The 27,504-nt window shown below is 41.0% G+C and overlaps 2 protein-coding genes and 1 non-coding gene across 5 annotated transcripts in view; 1 reads left to right on the top strand and 2 right to left on the bottom strand.

Annotated features, from left to right (window-relative positions):
* The window catches only part of slc39a14 (solute carrier family 39 member 14), a 32,556-nt gene extending 30,689 nt beyond the window's left edge, over positions 1-1,867 (bottom strand). For 2 of the 3 annotated variants that reach the window (XM_061766940.1, XM_061766938.1), the window contains exon 1: positions 1,649-1,867. The gene's annotated coding sequence lies outside the window, so the exon portion shown is untranslated. The remainder of the gene's footprint in view (positions 1-1,648) is intronic. The other variant, XM_061766939.1, reaches the window with a different exon arrangement.
* Positions 1,868-2,060: 193 nt separating this feature from the next.
* On the bottom strand, positions 2,061-2,132 carry trnap-ugg (transfer RNA proline (anticodon UGG)). Its single transcript has one exon. It is a non-coding gene; the product is annotated as a tRNA-Pro (tRNA).
* A 4,061-nt stretch (positions 2,133-6,193) lies between these two features.
* LOC133474854 (STAM-binding protein-like A) lies at positions 6,194-27,102 on the top strand. The gene is made up of 10 exons (XM_061766945.1): positions 6,194-6,353; positions 8,704-8,928; positions 9,018-9,093; positions 9,155-9,250; positions 13,461-13,815; positions 17,081-17,205; positions 20,503-20,640; positions 24,020-24,132; positions 24,214-24,313; positions 26,453-27,102. The coding sequence occupies exons 2-10, from the start codon at positions 8,726-8,728 to the stop codon at positions 26,507-26,509; spliced, it is 1,263 nt and encodes a 420-aa protein (XP_061622929.1). The 5' UTR covers positions 6,194-6,353; positions 8,704-8,725; the 3' UTR covers positions 26,510-27,102.
* The last annotated feature ends 402 nt before the right edge of the window (positions 27,103-27,504 follow it).

Consider the following 27,504-nt stretch of genomic DNA (forward strand, 5'->3'; position numbering starts at 1 on the left):
TTTACTTGTCAATACTGTACATCTGTGCTCATAAAAATGCTCCGATACTACGACACTACTACTCCACCTGAGTGAGATACTTTAAAGTAAACGATTTAATTCCACATTTGATTTTGATCATCTACAAATGGCCCATCTGTCCATTTGAGCACAATAGTTTGCCCGACCCTGGTCTAAAGCCTTGAAAAAGATGCAGTACATATGATTTACAATGGCAAAACAATACCATGGGAACACCATTTCTCCATCAAAGTTGCACAATAACCCTCAGTCATGTTACACCAAAGTCCTCCCATCCATCCATCCATTTTCTACCGCTTATCCGAGGTCGGGTCGCGGGGGCAGTAGCTCTAGCAGGGACGCCCAGACTTCCCTCTCCCCAGCCACCTCATCCAGCTCTTCAAGGGGATCCCGAGGCGCTCCGAGGCCAGCTAGGAGACAGTCTCTCCAGCGTGTCGTGCGTCGTCCCCGTGGGTCTCCCCCCGGTGGGACGTGCCCGGAACACCTAACCCGGGAGGCGTTCGGGAGGCATCCGAAACAGATGCCCCAGCTACCTCATCGGACTCCTCTCAATGTGGAGGAGCAGCGGCGCTACTCTGAGCTCCTCCCGGATGACTAAGCTTCTCACCTTATCCCTAAGGGAGAGCCCGGACACCCCGCAGAAGAAACTCATTTCGGCCGCTTGTATCCGGGATCGTCTTCTTTTGGTCACGACCCACAGCTCTTGACCGTAGGTAGGAACGTAGATCGACCAGTGAATTCGGCTTAGCTCCTTCTTTACCACAAAGGACCAATACAAAGTAGGCATCCTGTACTACCAGATTACGAGCAACCGTTTATTGCTCAGTGACTGTTTTCCTCAATGTCTGTATGTCTCAAAAGTATTCTGTCAATTGACGATCTGTTGTCGTACTAGAGCGGCTCCAACTACTGGAGACTAATTCTTTTGTGTTTTTGACATACTTGGCAAAATAAAGATGATTCTGATATTATTGGGTCATTTCAAGGTCCCATATTTTGTCTGTTTAGACCTCCATAGAGTGAGTTTTGGATGTTTGTCCATATTTGGCGAAGACCGCCTCCTTTCCACTGATTGGTTGCCTACGTGGAGAAGACCCACTTGTGCTAGCACACATGCAGAGAGGAAGGCGGAGATTTTTTCTAGTGACATAGATAAACTCGAGAAATTCGAATGACTTAATTTCAGGCCTCTCATCAGAAAAACGTCTGGAATTTTAATTCATATTTCACATGTTTACTGAGGTACCATCGAGACAATATATCCCAAATACTAGGAAAGGTTGGTTTAGCAAAATACAGGACCTTTAATAGAACACAAAAAAATAAGTTTACTTTAATGACAATAGCAAGTAGCATTTTTTTAATCCCAATACTATAGTTTGATGAATATTAACGACCATGAACTGATCTAGACTTCAAAGTAATGACCTCATGGACCAAAAGGAACGCATTTAAAAGAGTCGTTGCTGCGTGAACTACAATCACGACTAATTAATTGTTGCTTTTCAGACACGTCGTCTTAAAAAGACATTAGTTTCAGTTAACAAGCCCCCTCGGTGGCGTTGTGTGGCTAGGTTACCGAGCAGGTAGCGTGCATTAGCTTCCAGTCCTTCATTAGCTTCCCTACCTTAACCACGGATGCTGCCACAAAAGCAGCCTTGACTTCAGCTCCAGTCCACGGCAGCCGTCCCTCTCACACGCAGCGATATCACATTCAGTCTCAGGCGAAGGGTGGCTCAGTGTGTCATCAGATAGCAGTAACTGTATAGGTCCGCCGTTTCATTTTGTTAGTTGTTCTTCCCATTGAAACAAAACGCAAAGAGACGCCTGGTGGACAACACGGGAGTCATGTTCCGTCTTGACGTCACACATACGCCACGCGCGATTCAAAAGGGTATTGCAACATCCGTCACCAGTTTAACAAAAAGTAACTTCGTTAGTGTAACTTCTGAGTACATATTTTATAATCACTCAGAAACGAATATTATATAGTTTTTGTCTTCGCGCCCCCCCCAAATAAAGCGCGCCAAACAAAAGCTGGGCTCGTCCGGGATTTGAACCCGGGACCTCTCGCACCCAAAGCGAGAATCATACCCCTAGACCAACGAGCCATAGACATGACTTTGAAGTTATACTCTTATAATTTTTTCTATACTGATACTTTTCACGATTTCTTACGATCAGAGATGGGTAGTGTAGCCACAAGTTGTACTCAAGTGGAGTTGGCAATTATTTTGATGATCGATTAATTGTTGAGAAAAATCGTCCAAATCCACTGATTTCAGCCTCTCAACAGTAAATATTGTGATGATAAAGATGAGAAAGAGACACTGTGGCTTTGATGAAGAAGACATTTTACTACAAAGCGCAACAGCAGACACTGGTCACACACCTGGGACTGTCACTGCTGGTGCAAAATAACAGTAAAGAAACAACACTGAGGAGAAGTGGGGAAATGAACGCAAAGTCTATTAAACACTACTAGGGTATAACTAACACTAACAAGAACACAGCATTTATACAACACTTTACAACTATTAGTTGTAAAAGTATAGTTGTATTATAAGTATTATTACTTCGGAATAATAAGACTCAAGTAAAAGTAAAAACTAGTCCTCCAAATAATTGTTTAATAAAGTTGTGTTGTTAAAATTCACTCAAAAAATTCAATAGAAAAGATAATCTGTTTCAACTAGGGTTGGGAACGATAAACCGACAGAACCGAATATAAAAAGGCGAGAGATACAACCATATCGGTATCAAACTCCGTATCAAACTCCGTTATCGATACAAAATCCGTTTGTTGAAAAAGCTACACAGCATCTGGAAGCTGAAAGAATGTCTCCATTTTTGACCATTTGGAAGCCCGATTTTACATACTTTGCATTTTTTTAAATCTATTAATTCATTGTCCGGCTTGTTAACAACACTCTTTTCTGTTATGTGTCAATTTTACAATACTTTTTTTTTTGGGTCCATTTGGTTGCACTTCAATTTGTCAGCATTAGATTAAAACTTAGTTTGGCGCTTCCTGGCCACCATAGGAATTCACCTTCTAAAGAATACTTTAGAGTCCCAAGCAAGTGAAAATTCTCTTCGACGCTATAGTTGGCACCACAGTCGTGCCGTATTCAACTCTGAGTTTCACCTTTAAAGATTGCAATTGCAAGTTTTCGCCTGTAGATCCCAATGTTTGCCACGGTTTTGCATGGGTATACAGACATGCTGGTTTTCTCAGCCTAGTTAAAAAAAAAAAAAAAAACATTTTTTTAACTTGCTGCTAATGCCACATAATTAAAAATGTGGCATTTCTTACCTGTTTTACACTCTACTGTATCCCAGCTTTCAAATGAAAAATCCAATTGGCAAAATGTGGAATAATTTTGGTTCAAAATGTCTTACCAGTTGCAACAGTTAACTTGTGAGCTCATCGTTGATTTTGATTGGCTCCCATTGCCACAAAAACAAAATGGCATTGAGTTTCTCAAATGTCTAACCCTTTACACCATCCCATCTTTCAAATGATACCTCTTATGAAAAATCAGTTTGACAAAAAGTGGAATAATTTTGGTTCAAAAAGTCTACCTGTTGCATTTTCACTGCCAAGATGGTTCACTTTGAGGTCATTGTTGATTTTGATGGGCTCCCATTGCCACAAAGACAAAATGGCATTGAGTTTCTCACTTGTTTCACACTAGTCTACATCCTTCCACCATCACAATCCTGCATGTTCATCTCGAACAACAACTGCCCTCATGTCTTCCCTCACTACAGCTATCAACCTTCTTCTTGGTCTTCCTCTAGCTCTCTTAGCTCTCTTGCCTGGCCACTCCATCCTCATCCTTCTACCAATATAGTCACTCTCACTCCTCTGGATGTGTCCAAACCATCGAAGTCTGTTCTCTCCAACTTTGTCTCCAAAACATCTCACCTTGGCCGTCCCTCTGATGAGCTAATTTCTAATCCTATCCAACCTGGTCACTCCTAGAGAGAACCTCAACGTCTTCGTTTCCGCCACCTCCAGCTCTGCTTCCTGTTGTCTCTTCAGTGCCACTGCCTCTAATTCGTACATCACGGCTGGTCTTACCACTGTCTTATAAACTTTGCCCTTCATCCTCGGAGTGACTCTTCTTTCACACAACACACCTGACACCATCCTCCACCCGTTCCAACCTGCTTGGACCCGTTTCTTCACTTTCTTACCACACTCACCATTGCTCTGGATTGTTGACCTACACCATCGCTCTCTCTTCTCCCTGTAGCCTCACTCTTCCCCCTCCACCCCTCTCACTCATGCACATAAATTTTGTTTTACTTTGGCTAATCTTCATTCCTCTCCTTTGCACTGCATGCCTCCACCTTTCTAACTGTTCCTCCACCTGCTCCCCGCTTTCACTGCAGATCACACAATGTCATCTGCGAACATCATGGTCCACGGTGATTCCAGTCTAAACTCATCTGTCAGCCTAGCCATCACCACTCCAAACAAGAAGGGGCTCAGGGCTGATTCCTGATGCAGTCCCACCTGCACCATAAAATCCTCTGTCGCACATACAGCGCACCTCACCGCTGTTCTGCTGACCTCATACATGTCTTGTACTATTCCAACATACTTCTCTGCCACTCCAGATTTCCAGATGCAGTACCACAATTCCTCTCTTGGTACTCTGTCATAGGTTTTCTCTAGTTCTACAAAGACACAATGGAGCTCCTTCTGACCTTCTCTGTACTTGTCCATCAATATCCTCAAGGCAAATAATGTATCTGTGGTACACTACGGATGAAACCATACTATTGCTGTCCTGAGTGTAGCCTCCACTACTCTTTCCCATAACTTCATTGTGTGGATCATCAACTTTATTCCTCTACAGTTCCCACCGCTCTTCACATAACCCTTGTTCTTAAAAAGGGGCACAAGCACACCTTTCCTCCATTCCTCAGGCATCTTCTCACTTCTTGTCTTCTTAATCTTCCTTCCCACCACTAGAGTCATTTTACACACCAACATCCTATGCTGTCTAGCCACACTCTCCCCTACCACTACCTTATAGTCAGTAACCTCCTTCAGATTACATCATCTGTACAAGATGTAATCCACCTGCGTGCTTCTACCGCCGCTCTTGCAGGTCACCCTATGTTCCTGCCTTTTCTGGAAGAAACTGTTCACTCCAGCCATTTCCATCCTTTTTGCAAAGTCTACCACCATCTGTCCCTCCAAGTTCCGTTCCTGGATGCCATACTTACCCATCACTTCTTTTTCACCCCTATTTCCTTCACTAACATGTCCATTACAATCTGCACCAATCACGACTCTCTCTGTCTGGGATGCTCTGAACTACTTTGCTCCTTCCAGAATTTCTTTCACCTCTAGGTCAAATCATACCTGTGGGGCAGAGCCACTAATCACATTGTAAATACCACCTTCAATTTCAAGTTTCAGCCTCACTCGATCTGATACTCTTTTCACCTCCAAGACATTCTTAGTGAACTCTTCCTTTAAATTAACTCCATTTATCTTCCCGTCTACACCATGGTGAAATCATTTGGACCCTGCCCAGAAAATTCTACCCTTACTGCCTTTCCACCTACACACACACAATATATGAACCTTTCTCCAAATCATCATGTCAACCAATTCCCAAGCTTTTCTTGTCATAGTCCCCACATTCAGTTCCAGGGTCTCTGCTTTCCTCTTCTCTTTCTGCCTTAGAAACCATTTTCCACCTCTCCTTTGTCTTCGACCCACACTAGCTGAATTTTCACTGGCGCCCTGCAAGTTAATGGTGACGGTGGTGGACGTTGGCCATGACCGATCCGGTATGGAATTGTTTGGATGAACGCTCATATTTGTTTGCCAAAGTTTTAAGCCGGATGCCCGTCCTGACGCAATCCACTGCATTTTTCCGGGCTTGGGACCGGCCTACAGTTGGAACTGTGGGCATCTACAATGCCATCTTCAGGCGAAAAAAGCCACAATTGCAATCTTTTACGGTGGAAAGCAGAGTTGAATACACGGGGGCGCGACCGTGAAGCCAACTTCAGCGTCGTAAATTCTCTACTCTAAGAGAGCCGTTTTAAAGGCAACACTGAAACGATAAAGAACGATAAAACGCTGGAGAAAAACTGCTTCCGTGTGATGGACGCCATTTTTGTCTTCCTCTACTTGGCGTCATCACCCCCACGTGACGGTGCGTATTCCGGAAGTTGATGTGATTGCGGAAGTGTTCGGATGTTGTAGGCTAAGTTGTTTCAGCGATCTGGTTTGCGAGTCTGGAATCAGATCTCGATTTGGTTTAGATATATGTAGGAGCTCCATTTTACACCGCGACCAGGTAAGAAATTCGTCACGAGACCTGCGCGCCAGTTTTGTGCCGCGTTCCTGTCCGTTTATGTCGAAGAAATAGCCTGGATTAGCTACATGCGGCTAACGCGAAATCGACAGCATGCAGTCATTTGACTGTTTTAAATTAGTCATTTCGCAGCACGATGAGAGAGAAAAGTATCAAATGTCAATAACGGACACATCCATACTAGTTCGATTACTGTGATGTCACTAAATGACGTTTAAAGTAACCTTGAGTCGTATGTCACATACAAAAAGTCCCCAACTAAATTAAACCTTGGCTCTAGATATGTTCTCACACTTCCAGCAGTGGAAAAGTGCCATATAAGGTCTGTTATAAACGCTTTAGCTGTCCAATAGAATAGATAAATTTCCCATTGAGCCATGCCTCACATTTTACATTACAAAAATCTCACAACTCACACATTTCCTTACTTAATGTGTAATCTGGACCTGTTCACTTGAACACAAGGCTATTATTCGATTTTATCAATGGCAACAGGTGGAAACAGGTTAATTGTACTTTCTGCCATATTGTGGAAGAATATTTAATTGTTCTGCCTGCCACTAAATGTTGCTGGCATAGATAGATGAACAAAGATATATTATTTGCCGTAAATAAAGGGTTTTCAGACCAATGAAGTAAAACTGGATAACTTCTCTCACTATATGATCTCTTGCAGCGCATTAGTCACTGGACTAGATTTACTGTGGTGTCACCTATATCAAGGGCTTTGAAACTGGAGTTTGAGGACCCGCTGTGCTCTGCGAGCTGCAGCTTGGGGTTCCGCAAAATAATTTTCCATGCATTTTTATGTCATGCCATTTCAAACCGGAACTGGCAGCAAATGAAACCAACATAATAAACCAATTAGTCCTACCTGCTTTTACTTTGGGCCATTATGAGGACATCCCTGAAGAACAAATGGCATGTTATTACAGCAAAAAAGTGTTTTGTTTTTTTTCTGAGAGCAGAAGATGTATTTTTTTGAGAATATAATGTAATGGACATAAAGTTTTATTTTTGAAATTCACTTGTTAAAATGACTTCTATGAATTCACTTCTTTTTTTTTTTTTTACTTAAAGCTATTGTCTGTAACTTTTGGACTCCTAAACTCGAATTCAGCATTACAACAATAGAACAGAGCTGTCACTTCAATATGATGTAAGCAATGCATGTTATGTCCAAGTATGTAATTCTACGACAGTTTTATTATGTTTTGACGGACTGACGGTAGGGGAAAAAAAGATGGAATCTTTGGAAGCGGTAATTTTTGTAAATTCCCTATCATTGGTGCGTTTTGTGGCTGCATTGTTCAGTGCTGAATTTCGTTTATTTTACGTCAGGCACCTCGTTGGTCACCGAAGGCCTTGGAAAGACTCGCAGCAATTATTTTCAATTTAGTTAGTGTCGTTGTTTACACAGTAATTATTACATGATTATTTTCTGCTACAGAAACTCAAAATGATAATGTTTAGTGAGCTTTTTACAACTGTGCTGGGTCCCATTGCCCATTGCTGGGTCAAATGCGTAATTTCCATGCCCTCATTTCCATTACGTCATTTGCAGTGCACCACCCACTGGGCCAGTGCGGGAAATTAATTGAGTATTCACTAAATATAAAATTAGGTCCTGAAAAATACAGCAAGTTGTTAGAGGAGCTGACAGACTTAATCAGCATTGTCATCCCCTTTAGTAGTAGCTTGGGTGAAAATGACTTTTGTTTTATTGACAAAACAAGGTAGTGGATTGCAGATTTGAATATCGTAACATTCCAACTTTATTCTCCTAACATAAAAAAAAGTATTCATTTGTTATCATAACATAACAACAACTATTTTCCCCTCTAAAACAGGCACCTTTATATTTCCTATGGCATCTAGTGGTACATGGTAAAATCCTGCCTAGTAAGGGGTCCCTGGACCCACAATGTTTGAGAAACCTGGTCCTATGTAAATGCTCAGTTTTTAATGTGTCAGGTAGGGCTGCAGCTATCAAATATTTTTGGAATCATGTATTCTACCGATTCTCCCATTGATTAATCGCGTAATTGGATAAAAACAGATTTTAATTTGCTTTGTTATACATTATAACATCTGCGTGTGAGGTGCAAGTATTATTTTCATCTACTTGGGGTCACCATCTTCACGTTCCACTTTAGTATCTGTGACTTTGAATGTGTATGGCTTTAAAAGGTAAGTGACGTGAGCGTCAGCGACAGGAAGTCTATAGTTGGCATCAGTGATCCCTGCAAGGCTTTGAGGCAGAGATTAAACATGTCATAAAATTTTTCGAGTTATTCAATTAATCATTGCAGCCCTAGTTTCATGTTTGTAGTGTTCCAAGTTGGGCTGTGGAAATGGTGGACCACAGTGACGTCAGTCTACCGCCAGAGGAGCGCGTCCGCATCCTCACCAAGAAGGGGAGCTCGGTTGACATCAGCGATGAGGTTCCACCGCGCCGCTACTTCCGCTCGGGCATGGAGATGATCCGCATGGCCAATGTCTATGCGGAGGAGGGAAACATTGAGCGGGCCTTCGTCCTCTACAACAAGTACATCACGTAAGAGATGCTGCTCCAGGCGTTTGTGCAGATGTTCTTGGGGAGTCTGACCTTATTGTTGCCCCCACCCCACCCCACCGCACCCGAAGGCTCTTCATAGAAAAGCTTCCCAAGCATCGGGATTACAAAACGGCTAATATTCCAGAGAAGAAAGACAACCTTAAGGTACATGCAGAATGTTTCCCGGCTCTTTTTATTTTTCCTTCTAATTTGTTTTATCCTCCAGAAATTGAAGGATGTGGCTTTTCCTCAAGCTGAAGTCCTGAAGAAAGCACTTCTCAAGAGATTTGAACAAGACTACGCTCAGTATTGTGTCAAGAAGGTAAACACGACTTGTATACCAAACTGCAGAATAAAAGGAGACATGTATTTATGGTTGGCAAAACAATCACCTTGAGCAGCCACATTCCACGTTTTAGCAGGCTGGATTTACACCACACGGTTCAAGTGATGTGAAATTTTATCTAAATGTGGTTCAGTAGAGGGAGCTACCTTAACTATGGTACATTAGGGGTGTAAAGACATGAAATTTGGTGTAAATATGGTACATTAGCGGTGTATACAGTACGTTACATATGAATTAAATATAGTATACAAACCCCAATTCCAATGAAGTTGTGTAAAATGAAAATGAAAACAGAATACAATGATTTGCAAATAATTTTTAACCTAAATTCAATTGAATACACTACAAAGCCAAGGTATTTATGTATTTATCAGAATCAGCTTTATTGGCCAAGTATGTTACAAGCCACACAAGGAATTTGTCTCTGGTAGTTGGAGCCATTTTTGTATGACAGCAAACAGCCACCATGACAAAATATACATTTAGGACATAAAAAACACTAGTATGGAGAGTCATTTAACAATGAAAGTGTGACGCTGTGGGGATCCTGATATAATTGAAATATTGCAAACGATGCAGTCCTCAAGCAATTTAGAGCAATTTAGCCACAGATGTACATCCTCTGCTGGGCGTTTTTGAGGATGGACTTGATGTTGGTCTCCCACTTCAGGTTGTGAGAGACTTTAATTCCCAAGAGCTTGAAGGTCTTGATGGTTGACAAAGGGCAGTTGGACAGCGTGAGGGGCAGCTGTGGCGAAGGAAGATTCCTGAAATCCGCAATCATCGCTGCAGTCTTGAACGTGTTCAGCTCCAGGTTGTGTTGGGTAATAGCATGGTCCGAGTCCTTCAGCATGGTATAGCAGTGGTCGAGAAGTTTGCTTTCCCTGGTGGGACAGTCAATGTGCTGCCTGTATTTAGGGAGTTCATGGTTGAATTTTGCTTTAAGTCCCAATAATAATGAGGGGTAAATCTGGGTGCATTTTTTCAAGTTCACTTACTTGGTCAGCCAGCGTTTGCAGTGTGGCGTTCATGTTAGTCTGTGGGGGGATGTAAACACCGGCGAGTATGAATGAAGCAAAGTTGCACGGCGAATAGAATTACTTCCAGTTCAAAAACTGCGACTACAAGTCCGGGTTGCAGTGTGTGCTGAGCTCTGTGACATCAGTACACCATTTTTCATTGATGTAGAAGCATATCCCGCCATCTTTTATTTTCTCTGTAGCGCAGTGTTGCGGTATGGTTGGTGTAGTAACTATTAACAGTCCCTGCCTAGGAGTTGAATAAAGGGCATTCAAAAAAACATTAATTCAATTATGTTATATTCTTTGTTACAGCCACGTTGCTCTGGACACAAGAAACAGGTCTGTCTTTTATTTTGGTGAACAGATAATCTGCCTCCCACCTGTCTTGGAAGTTAACTGTTTTCCATCTTTCGTTTGGCCATTTTTGGGAAGGGAAAGTGTAAATTTGCCCGAGGAAACATAGCATAGTTGCTAACGACAGCAACAGAAAGGGAAGGGGTGCTCGCTGTTCTAGACTGATGGGCCAACACACTAGCAAAGCATTCAGGGATTTGTAATACTAATGGCGCATGTGATATATACTGGCGGGCCAGCTCTAATACACATTTGATATGGTCTTGCGGGCCAAATATAATAACATCGTGGGCCAAATTTGGCCCCCGGGCCTGAGTTTGACATATATTCAATACATGTTTGGGAACTCAGGACACTAATTGTTGAAGCTTTGACGGTGGAATTATTTCCCGTTCTTGCTTGATGTACAATCAGAATCATCTTTATTTGCCAAGTATGTCCAAAAAAAACACAAGGAATTTGTCTCCAGTAGTTGGAGCCGCTCTGGTACGACAACAGACAGTTAATTGACAGAGAACACTTTTGAGACATAAAGACATTGAGAAAAACAGTCACTGAGCAATAAAGGGTTGCTAGTTATCTGGTAATGCCGGTCCAAATTATTTTATTTTATTTTTATTTTTTTGACAATTGTGCAAAAAGATGCAGAGTCCTCTAGCACTTAGAGCAGTTCGAATGACTAATCTCGCAATAGTCCGGTGCAATGACCATTGTGCAAAGGGCGCTGAGACTTCAAGGGGTGTATGCAGTTTAAAGTGATGAGTAGTTCGATTCCGTTGCTCAACAGTCCGGGTTTTCTGTTGTCTGATTTTATGCTTCATATTGCGCCACAAATTTTCAAAGGGAGACAGGTCTGGACTGCTGGCAATTAGATATTATAATATTAAATTTTGTGTAAATATGATGCATAAGAGGCGTATCAACAGGAAATACGATACAAATATGGTGCACAGGTGTATACAGTAATTATGATACATTTGAGGTGTCCATATATTCAATATTATTTAAAAATGGTACATTATAGATAGGGATGTACCGTTACCAACACCAATATCAGTGCCGATATTGTATTCTGTACTCGTACATGGAAATATGCTCCGATACTATAACACCAACACCACTTTACCCGCCTGACTTTACGATTGTGCTCTCCCAAAACACAACACAAAACAAAGAGAATTACACAGTTTATTTAAACACACACCTTCCTCGTAAAAAAAAAAAATGCCCTAGCTTAATGCTAACAAAGTATGTGACGCGCCATATACAGGCTATAGACTCAATATGGCACGTTTGAGGTGGACATACATTAATCAGAATCATCTTTATTTGCCAAGTATGTCCAAAACACACAAGGAATTTGTCTCCGGTAGTTGGAGCCGCTCTAGTACAACAGACAGTCAATTTACAGAACACTTTGGAGACAGAGACATTGACAAAAAACAATTGTGCAAAAAGATGCAGAGTCCTCTAGCACTTAGAGCAGTTCGAATGACTAATATTGCAATAGACCGGTGCAATGACCATTGTGCAAGGGGCGCTGAGACTTCAAGGAGTGTATGCGGTTTAAAGTGACGCAGGAGCCGCAGGAAGTACATCCTCTGCTGGGCCTTTTTGAGGACGGAGTTGATGTTAGTCGCCCACTTCAGGTCCTGAGAGATTGTAATTCCCAGGAACTTGAAGGTCTCGATGGTTGACACAAGGCGGCTGGACAACGTGAGGGGCAGCTGTGGCGAAGGATGCCTCCTGAAGTCCACGATCATCTCTACAGTCTTGAGCGTGTTCAGCTCCAGGTTGTGTCGGCCGCACCACAGCTCCAGCCGCTCCGCTTCCTGTCGATATGCAGACTCGTCACCGTCCTTGATGAGGCCGATGACAGTGGTGTCATCTGCAAACTTCAGGAGTTTGACAGTCGGGTTCGCTGAGGTGCAGTCGTTCGTGTAGAGAGAGAAGAGCAGCGGCGAGAGGACACAACCTTGGGGCGCCCCAGTGCTGATGCTGCGTGTGGATGAGGTGGCCTCCCCCAGCCTGACCTGCTGTGTCCTGCCCGTCAGAAAGCTGTAAATCCACTGGCAGATGGCAGGTGCAGGTGAGACGCTGAGCTGGAGAAGCTTGGATGAAAGGAGTTCAGGGATGCTGGTGTTGAACGCTGAGCTGAAGTCCACGAACAGGATCCTCGCGTAGGTCCCTGCACTGTCGAGGTGTTCTAGGATGAAGTGCAGTCCCATGTTGACTGCATCATCCGCAGACCTGTTCGCTTGGTAGGCAAACTGCAGGGGGTCCAGCAGGGGACCTGTGACACTCTTGAGGTGGTCCAGCACGAGACGTTCAAAGGACTTCATGACCACAGATGTCAAAGCGACAGGCCTGTAGTCATTCAGATCCGAGATTGCAGGTTTCTTGGGGACTGGAATGGTGGTGGAGCGTTTGAAACAGGATAGAACTTCGCACAGTTCCAGAGATCTATTGAAGATCTGAGTGAAGATTGGAGCGAGCTGGTCCGCGCAGACTTTGAGGCAGGATGGGGACACATGGTCCGGGCCTGCCGCTTTGTTAATCTTTTGTTGTTTGAAGATGCGTCTCACATCCTGTTCATGAATGGTTAACGCAGAAGTCAGAGGTGTGATTATGGTCGCGGGTGCGGCCGGGTGGGTGTGTGGTGTGAAACTGTCCTTTTCAAATCTGCAGTAGAAGGTATTCAAGTCGTTGGCTAGTGTGCTATTGTTCTCAGCTTGGGGGGATCGTCGCTTGTAATATAATGTAACTATGTACAGTATAGAACATTATATATGACACTGTGACCCTTCCAGAAAGCGGAAGAGGAGGCTCAGGTCTTGCAGCGGGCACTGAACGCCGAACGGGAGCGTGTGGCCGAGATGCAGAGGCGGCAGCAGGAGCAGGAACAGTTCAGTGCCTTTGAGGAGATGATCCGACGCCAGGACTTGGAGCGAGAGCGCCAACGTGTTCTCCTGGAGTTCGCCGAGCCCTCCGCACCTTCCCCGGACACACTGCTCATCCCGGGCATCCAGGGCCCGCCTGTCATCTCACCCACCCCGCCGCACAGCCCCTGGGATCCGCCTGGGAACTGTCCTCCATCCTCCGTAGCCCCGCCCAGCTTCGACCGCTCCCTTAAGCCCGGCTCGCTGGTCAGCCCCGGGAACAACGGTGAGTTTGTGGGATGTAAAGCTGAGATGATTTCTGTGGAGCCCCATACATGGGGGGAAAAAAAATATTGTGGCCACAATATAGATTTGACATCCGCACAATATGTTAAATTGTAACCACGCAATACAAATTTGTGGCCACGAAGTAGGTATAATGTGTGCACAAAATACAAATTGTTAATCTAATTCCTGAACACTTCCTGGAGCCCACTTTCTCGAGAAACCGGAAGGTAGAGAAGAAATTCCGTTCATTTTATCATACATGCTTGGTGCATTTATTACGGGGATATATTCTAGACCAGGGGTGTCAAACTCCTTTTTGTTGCAGGCTACATCGTAGTTATAGGTTCCCTCGGAGGCCCGTTATGACTGAACCTGTACACAGTGGGTACGGAAAGTATTCAGACTCCCTTAAAATTTTCAGTTATATTGCAGCAATTTGCAAAAGTCATTTAAGTATTTTTTTTTCCTCAATGTATACAAAGCACCCCATATTGACAGAAAAAAAAAAGAATTGTTGACATTTTTGCAGATTTATTAAAAAAGAAAAACTTAAATATCACACAGCCATAAGTATTTAGATCCTTTGATGTGACACTCATATATTTAACTCTGGTGCTGTCCATTTCTTCTGATCATCCTTGAGATGGTGCTACACCTTCATTGGAGTCGATCTGTGTTTGATTATACTGATTAGACTTGATTAGGGAAGCCACATCCCTCTCTATATAAGACCTTACAGCGCACAGTGCTTGTCAGAGCAAATGATATTCATGAGGTCAAGGGAACTGCCTGAAGAGCTCAGAGAGAGAATTGTGGCAAGACACAGATCTGGTCAAGGTTATGAAAAAAATTTTGCTGCACTTAAAGTTCCTAAGAACACAGTGGCCTCCATAATCCTTAAATGGAAGACGTTTAGGGCGACCAGAACCCTTCCTAGAGCTGAGCAATCGGGGGAGAAGAGCCTTGCTGAGAGAGGTAAAGAAGAACCCAAAAATCATTGTGGCTGAGGTCCAGAGATGCAGTCTGGAGATGGGAGAAAGTTCTAGAAAGTCAACCATCACTGCAGCCCTCCACCAGTCGGGGCTTTATGGCTGAGTGGCCCAACGGAAGCCTCGCCTTGGTACAAGACACATGAAAGCCCCCATGGAGTTTGCTAGAAAACACCTCACGGACTCGAAGATGGTGAGAAATAAGATTTTCTGGTCTGATGAGACCAAGATACAACTTTTTTTACCTTAATTCTAAGCGGTATGCAGGGAGAAAACCAGGCACTGCTCATCACCTGTCCAATACAGTCCCAACAGTGAAGCATGGTGGTGGCAGCATGTGGGGGTGTTTTTCAGCTGCAGGGACAGAACGACTGGTTGCAATCGAAGCAAAGATGAATGCGGCCAAGTACAGGGATATCCTGGATGAAAACCTTCTCCAGAGTGCTTAGGACCTCAGACTGGGCCAAAGGTTCACCTTCCAACAAGACAATGACCCTAAGCACAAAGCTAAAATAACGAGGGAGTGGCTTCAGAACAACTCCGTGACTGTTTTTGAATGGCCCAAGCAGAGGCCTGACTTAAACCCAATGGAGGATCTCTGGAGAGACCTGAAAATGGCTGTCCACCAACGTTCACCATCGAACCTGACAGAACTGGAGAGGATCTGCAAGGAGGAATTGCAGAGGATCCCCAAATCCAGGTGTGAAAAACTTGTTGCATCATGAGCAAATTGCTGCACTATAACAAGGAGTGAAAAATTTAAGGGGGTCTGACTACTTTCCGTACCCACTGTAAATGTATGGTTGCCTCATATTATTACACATACACAAAAAAAATTTGATGGATAACATCAATCCTTTTAAATCCGCTTCTCCTCACTAGGGTCGCGGGCGTGCTGGAGCCTATCCCAGCTATCATCTGGCAGGAGGCGGGGTACACCCTCGACTGGTTGCCAGCCAATCGCAGGGCACATACAAACAAACACCCATTTGCATTCACATTCACACCTACAGGCAATTTAGAGTCGTCAATAAAAACCTACCATGCATGTTTTTGGGATGTGGGAGGAAACCGGAGTGCCCGGAGAAAGCCCACGCAGGCACGGGGAGAACATGCAAACTCCACACAGGCGGGGTCGGGGATTGAACCCCGGTCATCAGAACTGTGAGGCAGACGCTCAAACCAGTCGTACACCGTGCCGTTGATGGATAACAATTTTTTAAAATCATAAGGCAGTAAAATTGTTGTTTGTTCAATTATTATTCATTTTATTTTGAAAGGGGGGTTGGTGACAAAAAATGCTTACACTATCGCAAAGTTACTAAAAGTGAAGACAATTAGCAGTTTTGGTTTTCAAGCAAGAAACATGAATCGATGCACGATTTGCTTTCGCTGGCCACATAAAATGATGTAGCGGGCCGGATTTGGCCTGTGGGCCTTGAGTTTTACACCTGTGTTCTTGACCTCAGGTCAAAATTTGTGATTTAAAGACCAGATTCAAAATATATGTATAGTTTTACTCCTCCAATGCTGAGAAAAGAAGACTCACTCGCAGTCGCGTAGTTGTCCAAATATGACACATAGAGGAAAATATCATTTAACCGTGTATATTTAAAGACCAGAATGTTAAACCAAACTATCGTTTCGACTAATGAAAGTGTGCAAGCTTAATGCTAACATATAATACGAAACGTCATAGACGGGCTAACAGAAATTAGCCGAGATGTTATAGTAATTCTAAAACTTCAAACAACTGCTACTTTGACACACATGGACGAGCAACAGAACATGAACGCACAGGCATATTTTCTCTCTGCTCTGTGGGAACATCATCTACTACTGGAGTTTTGTTGGAGGCCTTCTCTGCCTCTTCTTCTTGCTTTTAATTATGCTGCATCTCTTCCAGTAGACTTGAGTGCTGCCTGGCAGTTTGTAGCATAAAGTGTAAAGTTGGACTTGCCCTGACAGTATACAGTACTGTAAAAACCCATACGCGCAATCGCTTAAAAATCTGGAATATAGCAGGGGCACGAACGGTGAATCACGATGTAGCGGGGGTTCACTGTATTGTATTGTAACCCTATTTCCATTTGCCTACCCAAACGTCCAGAGACATTCATGTGAATGACCCACAAATTGGTATTTCATGCATATTATACCTATTTCGTGGCCACAAATTAGCATTTTTTGCTAACATTATTGTGGCCACAGTTAAAAAAGGCCTGTGTCATGTGTAAGGCCATGTCGTAATTTTCCTCTTCCCGCTGTCGGCAGATCTGACGGTGGATGCCCTCCGCCAGCTGTTGGTGCCGTTGGAACTGTGTCAGAGTTTCCTGCGGCTGGCCGAGGCAAACACCAGCCGGGCTGTTGAAACCTGTGGCATCCTCTGCGGGAAACTGGTAAAACCTGATATCTAACTACAGTGGTGCCTCGATTTAGGAATTTGAAACACTTCTATTTCAAATCATATTTCCTCATTGAAATTAATGGAAACACGAATAAATCTATTTAGCAACCTCAAAAAAACGATTTTTTTTTTTTTTTTACTTTTTAAAAATATGATAGCACTCTACAGTATTCAGGGCTCTACAGTAACTTTTGCACTGGTAGCACTGTTGCAACCAACTTTTTCAGTTGGTCGCACCAGCACATGATTTAGTCACACCCTTTTTTGGGATGTACAGCGTGGACATGCATGCTGATGAATAGTTGTCTCAATTGGCATACCGTAGTTTTATGAAGTAAAGATTGACTGTGATTCGAGATATGATATTTGCTAAATATTTTCTTGGGAACAAGAAGTTTGTCTGCAACAAGCAGTGGCTTACAACACAGGTCAATTATGTTATATACAGGGTTTATTCGTATTTGAAATCATGGCTAAACTATAAAGATTTGTTAACAAAATGCCTACCTGATCAACACTAGTTATACAACCCCAATTCCAATGAAGTTGGGACGTAGTGTTAAACATAAATAAAAACAGAATACAATGATTTGGAAATCATGTTCAACCTATATTTAATTGAATACACTACAAAGACAAGATATTTAATGTTCAAACTGATAAACGTTACTGTTTTTAGCAAATAATCATTAACTTGGAATTTTATGGCTGCAACATGTTCCAAAAAAGCTGGGACAGGTGGCAAAAAAGACTGAGAAAGTTGAGGAATGCTCATCAAACACCTGTTTGGAACATCCCACAGGTGAACAGGCTTATTGGGAACAGGTGGGTGCCATGATTGGGTATAAAAGGAGCTTCCCTGAATTGCTCAGTCATTCACAAGCAAAGATGGGGCGAGGTTCACCTCTTTGTGAACAAGTGCGTGAGAAAATAGTCGAACAGTTTAACGACAATGTTCCTCAACGTACAATTGCAAGAAATTTAGGGATTTCATCATCTACGGTCCATAATATTGTCAAAAGGTTCAGAGAATCTGGTGAAATCACTGCATGTAAGCGGCAAGGCCGAAAACCAACATTGAATGCCCGTGACCTTTGATCCCTCAGGCGGCACTGCATCAAAAACCGACATCAAAGGATATCACCACATGGGCTCAGGAACACTTCAGAAAACCAATGTCAGTAAATACAGTTCGGCGATACATCCGTAAGTGCAACTTGAAACTCTTCTATGCAAAGCAAAAGCCATTTATCAACAACACCCAGAAACGCCGCCGGCTTCTCTGGGCCCAAGCTCATCTAAGATGGACCGATGCAAAGTGGAAAAGTGTTCTGTGGTCCGACGAGTCCACATTTCAAATTGTTTTTGGAAATTGTGGACGTCGTGTCCTCCGGGCCAAAGACGAAAAGAACCATCCGGACTGTTATGGACGCAAAGTTCAAAAGCCAGCATCTGTGATGGTATGGGGCTGTGTTAGTGCCAATGGCATGGGTAACTTACACATCGGTGAAGGCACCATTAATGGTGAAAGGTACATACAGGTTTTAGAGAAACATATGCTGCCATCCAAGGAACGTCTTTTTCATGGACCCCCCTGCTTATTTCAGCAAGACAATGCCAAACCACATTCTGCACGTGTTACAACAGCGTGGCTTCGTAGTAAAAGAGTGCGGGTACTAGACTGGCCTGCCTGCAGTCCAGACCTGTCTCCCATTGAAAATGTGTGGCGCATTATGAAGCGTAAAATACGATAACGGAGACCCCGGACTGTTGAACAGCTGAAGCTGTACATCAAGCAAGAATGGGAAAGAATTCCACCTACAAAGCTTCAACAATTAGTGTCCTCAGTTCCCAAACGTGAATTGAATGTTGTTAAAAGTAAAAGGTGATGTAACACAGTGGTAAACATGACCCTGTCCCAGCCTTTTTGGAACGTGTTGCAGACATAAAATTCTAAGTTAATTATTATTTTCTAAAAACAATAAGGTTTATCAGTTTGAACATTAAATATCTTGTCTTTGTAGTGTATTCAACTAAATATAGGTTTAACATGATTTGCAAATCATTGTATTCTGTTTTTATTTATGTTTAACACAATGTCCGAACTTCATTGGAATTGGGGTTGTGCATGATGAAACTCTTATTTGTCTGGAATGCCAATCACCTTGGTAAAACTTGATGCCAATTGCAAACTACGTTTTATTTTTTACATTTGTCTATGAACTGAAGATAAGGAATATATGCCTGTGAGTGTTGTTATATTGTCTTGACTGCATGTGTTGCTACCGTTTACAGGGACAGTTTAAACGGGAACAGTTGCTTCCAACAGAAATTCTGCCTTTTACAGCTCTATTATATGAAAAATATTTTTTCCTATAAAAAAATACAATCTCTCATAATATAAAAATCTTAAGAAATACAACTTCTGTAAAATAAATAATAATGATATATATATATATTCTTTAAAAAAATCACTTCAAATCTGATTTCACTTTTGGAAAAATAAGACTATTGTAAATTAGTTTTTTGTACAAAATTGTCTTTTTATCTAAAAGGAAGAAAACAAACTTTACTCTCAAAAATTCGAATTTTGATTTTGTAAATTTTGCTTTTTTTTGTGATTAAAAATAATTTATTTATGAAATGCATCTGTGACGCAAATCTTCGACTTACACCCTTGCCGTTCAACACTGAAGGCAGCATGTTTTGTTGTTTTTACATGTCAAAATTTACAGTAGTTATCTTCTTTTAAAATTTTTATGACCACTAAGAACTTTACTGTTAATGTTTTTGTGTGTTAAAATCACATCTCTGTTGCAAATCTTGACATTAAACCTCTGCTATAAGTCAATAAATTTCAGTCAATATGTTTTGGTATTTTTACATTTCAATGTTAACAGTTTTACTATGTTTTGAAGGATACGCGTTATTTCCGTGCCATCATTTCTGTGCTGTCATTTCTATGCCGTCATTTACAGTGTGGCACCAACCGGGCACGCGGGAAATGAATAGGGCATTCCCTCAATATAAAAAAATATGTAATGACAAATACAGCAAGATGTTAGAGGAGCTGAATGGCGTAATCAGCATTGTGTCATCTCCTGTAGAAGTGGCTTGGGTGAAAAAGACTATTTATTTAATTTTTTATTTATTTTTATTTTTTTATTTTTTGTTTTGTTTTAAATAAGCCCAAAAACTTGTGGATTATATCTTTAATTGTTATAAATGAGATTTGAATGGTATTGGCGGCAAAAGTCTGACCAAGTATTCATGATTTGTAACTTTCTAGACCAGAAATACATTCACAGTGACACACGTCATCGTTCCCAAGCAGTCCGGTGGTCCCGACTATTGCGACACGGAGAACGAGGAGGAGCTCTTCCTCATACAGGACCAGTATGATCTCATCACCTTGGGCTGGATCCATGTGAGTCAGTTAATCTCCCACTCAGAAGCATCTCTCAGTGCAGTTGTACGCCAATGCAAACTTGAAAAACCTGTCGCGCTGATGTTAGCGTTAGCCTTGTGACGCACGCCGCACAATCATTCAGTTTGACATTGGAGGAGGAGGTGTGGAGCAGCCAAGCTAAGCTGCTTCCTATCACTCATGTGGGAGTCCAGCGATGATACATTATAGCCAAAACATTCAAACACGAGTCACAGAAATTAAAGTCCTTTGTTCCAAGAAGTTGGTGAGTAATATTTGGTGCAGCTGACATCAAGTTAATGGGAATGGCAGCAAAACCGGAAGTAGAACCCTATCAAAACAACAAGTAACTGGCAGAGTTAAACATCAACATTGTAGAAAGTCAAACCCTTCCAAAAATAAAAGCAGCAGCCAAGCTAGGTATCAACATTAGAGGAAGTCAAAGCCTACCACAATAAAACCTGTAAACATTGGAGGAAGTTACAGTCTACCAAAAGAAAACCAGTAATAGGTAGAGCTGTACATCACTATAAGAGGAAGTCGATATCTACCAAAAAAAAGGCAGCAAACATCATTAGCCGAAGTCAAAATCTACCAAAATAAAACCAGTAACAGCGCTGAATGTCAACATCAACGCAATCTACTCGAACAAAACTAGTAACAGTGCAAACATCAACATTAGCCAAAGTCAAAACCTACCAAAATAAAACCGATAACAGCCCTAAACATTAACACTGGAGGAAGTCAAAACTTACCACAATAAAATAAGAAATGGCGCCAAACATCGACATTGGGAGGAAGTCGACACCAAGCCACAAAAAAGCAGCTAACATCAACATTGGAGAAAGTAAAAAAATAAAACCATTAACAGTAATGAACATCAACACTGGAGGAAACTGAAACCTATCAATTTAAAACCAGAAACAGCGCTAAACATCAGCATTGGCAGGAAGTTGAAACCTACCAAAACAAAAACAGCTAATATCAACATTGTAGGAAGGCGAAACCCACCAAAATGAAATTGGTAAAAGCGCTAAATATCAACACTGGAGGAGCTCGAAACCTATCATATAAAACCAGAAATGGCACTAAAAATCAGGATTAGGAATAGTGATGCACTGAAATTTCGGCAAATTCAGCGGCCAAAATAAGCTCAAAAGTGCATTTTCAGTTTTGGACTATTTTGTCACCAAAATAAATCGGCCAAAATGACATTGATGCTGCTAACTCATAGCTTTTCTGCGCCCAATATGAATATATATACAATATGACTAGATCTAATTCTAAAAGATGTGCATCCCGTGCCTATGTGGTGGCCATATTGAATGTGGGGCATTGACATGGCGGCCATGTAATGAGGGTTTTATCTATTGTCTATTGTGACGTAGAGCACAGAGAAAGAGAGAGAGAAAGAGAGAGAGAGAGCGAAAAAGAGGCTTGGTGGCTGTGTTAACTCTGAGGAATAGAAAACAAGACTGGAGTCTGGAAAATGCTACTTTTGGGAAAGTAAACTTTTTTTTTTGTCAAGCTGTATGCCTTTGGCAACGGATTTGGAACTAAGAAGCACACTAATTCCTTGCGGCTCACGAAAGCAACTCACCTAGGATGAGTACTGTCCGTCACCATGAACAAGCACACCGGCGTGGTAAGTTTGGATAAAATGTGAAACTTGAAAACATTTTCAAGTTTTTTTCTACTTATTTCCAATAACTTTGTACTGTATTGGACTATTTAGGCCACGAAAAACTACAAAACAATAATTTTGTAGTGTACAGTAGTATGGGTGCATATGAGCTCAAAAAAAGTGCTTTAATGTAACGGACAATCTGCTACATCGGATGACCCTCCCGCCTCTTATTAATCCGTTCTATCAAGGTTCCACTGTACTGAAATATATGATAACTTTAGACAGCTACATAAACACAGGAGCATTTTGAGCAGGAGCTATATTTATATTATAAATTTATAAATATATTTTTATATTGATGAACTATTACAATATTTATATTGATGAACTATTACAATTATAGAGTAATGATTATGTTGTGAAACTGAACAGTACGTAGAATTATTTTGCACGTGTTACATCAGCGTGGCTTCATAGTAAAAGACTGCGGGTACTAGACTGGCCTGCCTGCAGTCCAGACCTGTCTCCCATTTGAAAATGTGTAGCGCATTATGAAGCGTAAAATACGATAACGGAGACCCCGGACTGTTGAACAGCTGAAGCTGTACATCAAGCAAGAATGGGAAAGAATTCCACCTACAAAGCTTCAACAATTAGTGTCCTCAGTTCCCAAACGTGAATTGAATGTTGTTAAAAGTAAAAGGTGATGTAACACAGTGGTAAACATGACCCTGTCCGAGCTTTTTTGGAACGTGTTGCAGACATAAAATTCTAAGTTAATGATTATTTTCTAAAAACAATAAGGTTTATCAGTTTGAACATTAAATATCTTGTCTTTGTAGTGTATTCAACTAAATATAGGTTTAACATGATTTGCAAATCATTGTATTCTGTTTTTATTTATGTTTAACACAACGTCCGAACTTCATTGGAATTGGGGTTGTGCATGATGAAACTCTTATTTGTCTGGAATGCCAATCACCTTGGTAAAACTTGATTGCAAACTACGTTTTTTACATTTGTCTATGAACTGAGGATAAGGAATATATGCATGTGAGTGTTGTTATATTGTCTTGACTGCATGTGTTGCTACCGTTTGTGTTCACATTTTGTGATTTTAAACAGGGACAGTTTAAACAGGAACAGTTGCTTCCAACAGAAATTCTGCCTTTTACAGCTCTATTATATGAAAAATATTTTAACAAATTCAGTTGAATTGATAAGTTCTTTCACTGTTTCGGCCTTGGCCTTGGCCTTGACCCCCCGCCCCAAAGTTTCGGTTTCGGGCAAGAACTTTCCATTCGGTGCATCACTAATTACGAGGAAGTCGAAATCTACCAAAATACACATTTTATTTTATTGTTTCTTTTGCATTTTTTTTTGGGTCAATTTGTATTGTTTTTTAATTTTATTTTGGTTTGTTTATTTTTTTATATATTTGTATTTGTAATGAGTCTTTAATCGATTTATTTGTGTTGTATATATTTAATTTTTATTTGTATTTTGGTTGGTTACATTCTTGGTTTTAGTAAATTTTTCTTTTATTTATTTCTTTTTATATATTATAGTTTATTTATAGTGTGTTTAAATTTTTATGAGCATTGTATTTTTTAAATTATATAGTTATTATATAGTTATTTTTTATTTATTTGATTGTTTACGTCATTATATTTCATTGTTATTATTTATGCATTATTATTTATCATATTTATTTTAGTTATTTGAATTTGTTTTTTCCTTTCATCTTCATAGACTCACCCAACCCAGACGGCATTCCTGTCCAGTGTGGACCTGCACACACACTGCTCGTACCAGATGATGCTGCCTGAAGCCATCGCCATCGTCTGCTCGCCCAAGTTCAACGAGTGAGTTCTGCCTGTTGACAAAAGAAGAAATTGGTGGTGTCGACAAAAATAAATAACAAAATGGTTGTCTTTTTTTTCCAGGATTGGTTACTTCAGACTGACAGATCGGGGAACGAATGAGATCTCCTCGTGTAAGCAGAAGGGCTTTCACCCTCACAGTAAAGACCCACCTCTATTTTCAGTGAGTACATTTCACTACACAAACCTAGAAAATACAGGTACATCTCAATAAATTACTATAATGTCAAAAGCTTAATTTAGTTAGGCAGTTCAATTAAAAAAGTAAGACTCATAGAGATGCACTACATGCACTCAGAGAAAAATATTTCATAAATATTTGTATAATTTGGATGATTATCGCTTACAAAAAATAAAAACCCAAAATTCACCATCTCTAGAAACTAGACTATGTATTACAATAAAGAAACAATGAAAATTATTTTGTATGTAGAAATTAGGTAGGACATCAACGCAACAGACTTATTCTAAAGCTGATTTGAGTATAGTTTTCTTTAAAAGAAAATCTACAGAAAATATCCCAGAATGACAAAGTAAAAACATATTTTCAGACAGTTATGCAAATTTATTGAAAATGTAAACATTTAAACATCATAGGTAGATAAGTATTCACAACCTTGGCTTAATATTTTGTTGAAGCACCTTTGGGAGCAATCACAGCCTCAAGTCTCTTCGATCTTGGCACACCTGTTTTGGGCTTTTTCTTCCATTCTTCTCTACCGATCCTCTCAAGGTCAGTCAGGTTGGGCGGGCAGCCTTGGTGGACAGCCATTTTTAGGTCTTTCCGGAGATGTTCGATTGGATTCAATTCCGGGCTCTGCCTGGGCCACTCAAGGACATTCACAGGCTTCTCTTGAAGCCACTCCTTTTTTATCTTGGGTGCGTGCTGTGGGTCATTGTCATGTTGGACGGTGAATCGACACCCTAGTATGAGTTCCAGAGCACTCTGGAGCGAGTTCTCTTGAAGAATTTCTCTATATTCGGCAGCTGTCATCTTACCCTCTATGCGGACAAGTCGCCCAGTTCCTGCAGCAGAAAAACATCCCCACACCATGATGCTGCCACCACTATGCTTTACAGTAGGGATGGTGTTAGCCAGGTGATGAGCACTTCCTCTTTTTCTCCAGATATGACACTTGCAATTCAGGCCAAAAAGTTCTATATTGGTTTCATCAGACCAGAGAATTTTGTTTCTAAAGGTCTGAGAATCCTTAAGGGCACCAATATCGATCAGGCCGATAAAATCGGTCTAAAGTCTAATGATCAGTGGAAATCAGATGCATCTGAGCTTAAGTTTGAATGTCATAGCAAAAGGTGTGACCTATTATGTTTGAATGTTTACATTTTTTTTAAATTTACACAAATATCTTAAAATATGTTTACTTTGTCATTATGGGATATTCTATGTAGAATGTTTAATTTTTGTATTTTATTTTTTTTAAAGAAAACTGCTCAAATCAGGTCTAAAATAAGTCTGTAACATAGCAAAATGTGGAAAACATGAAGGGGTGTGAATACTTTCTGGTGGCACTGTACTTGTGGATCATTTTGTCGTACCCTAAGTTAAGTTAGTCTTTAGTGAGGACCCTTTTCGTTTCACTGACTGACAAGCTCACAATGAGTTTGCTGGTTCACAATGCATGCAAAATTAATGTGATAGAAATTCCAAGCACAAATGAAATTCCGCCACTAATCCCATAGGCTACTCATCAAATCCATTGACACTAGTTTTAAAAGAGGTGGTAAGCGAAACACATCTTGGAATTTGTTACCGCTTGTGTAGTAACTGGTTAATATTTAGAAATTGACTATACAGTCCAAATCTCATAAATAAAGGTAGTTATCATGCTGGGAAGATAATTGTTGTAACAAAAACATTGATCTTTTAGGTTTATTTTGATTTTTGCAATATCAGATTGCACGGGGCGATCTCACACAGGGCGCCATTCAAGCCAGCAACGCCACTGAGTGGTTTTATGTGTCATAGTATCAGTGAATTTTTAGTAACAGTATCGATACGGATAGGTGGTATCAGTGCATCCCAAGTTGAAACCTACCAAGTGAAACCAAGAAAAGCAGGAAACATCAACATCGGGAGGACGTGGAAATGTAACGATCGCACAATCCCTGTGTTGGGATTTTCACGTTGTAAATATGTCTAAAATTCTTTATCTTTAGGGTATTTTGATGAGAGCATGCCACAGACATGTTATAATGATCCTATTAATTGTTTTAAATTGTGTGAAGAAAAGCTTAATATTTCTCCCTGAAATGAAATAAATTTGTGTCTTCTTGAACGCAGCACGCCGACCACGTCACCATCTCGAATGACGCTGTCTCTGTGATGGATTTGCGGTGATTTTAGGATTTTATTTTATTTTTTTCCTTCTTCCAGTCCTCCTCACGCTCCTTCTCCGTCAAGGACACTCAGACTGTTTTATCACATCATCATATTTGTTTTAAGGACGTGTGTTCATCTCGTTCTGCGGATTAGAAGTGTTTTCCAAGGGAACATAAAAAAAAAAAAGAACACTATCGTCATTATCGCACTTTTATCCACTTTGTTGTCTGCGTTCTGAATGTGTGTGTGTTCTTCTACAAGTTTCCTCCTGACATATTCAAGTGCCAAGGGTGACGATGTGGCTAACATTGGTTGTTCAGGCAGCAGATTTGATCTTGTTAAAGGCGGTTGGAACTCAGGTGCAAACACATCAAACATGAACTTTTTTTTAAAGGGCATTGGTAGAAGCTTGTGATCCTTGTGTGTCCTTGCTTCAGAGAGCGTGAATGAATAACTCCACTAACTTCCCCACTCCTTGTTTTTTTCCTCTCAAGGATTGTTTTGCGACCCTCGTGTTGAGATCATTGTGAAGAATTATACCCCTCCATGTGCATATGCAAATATCTTGCGTCGATTAAATGCCAAAAGGAAATAAACGTAACTGTATATGAGTTTGGCATGTTTGTCTCCTTTCCTCTGTCATCAACAGCGTGACTGACAATGTTTACATTTAACACCAATTTTTGTTCGTTTTTTTTGTATAAAAAGATATACTGAATATACAATTTTTGTTTTGTATCAAAGAAAAAGTCACTCATTTTGGACCTGTTCTTTGATGTAATGATTACCATGTGCCTTGTTTATTTAAAATGTATACTAATTCATGGTGTGCTTTAATAATAAAATGTATGCAGTTCAAAGTGACTTGTAGTGTGATAGTCTGGACCAATGTCAATTGTGCAAATGGTGCAGATACTTCTCAGGCACGTGAGTGACCAGTATTGGGCAACAAAAGATATGAAAGTAGTGTAGATTGTTGAGACTACTACTGTGAGTGCACGAATAATGTCTAA

Source organism: Phyllopteryx taeniolatus, chromosome 3, assembly GCF_024500385.1.
Source record: "Phyllopteryx taeniolatus isolate TA_2022b chromosome 3, UOR_Ptae_1.2, whole genome shotgun sequence".
Taxonomy (NCBI): domain Eukaryota; kingdom Metazoa; phylum Chordata; class Actinopteri; order Syngnathiformes; family Syngnathidae; genus Phyllopteryx; species Phyllopteryx taeniolatus.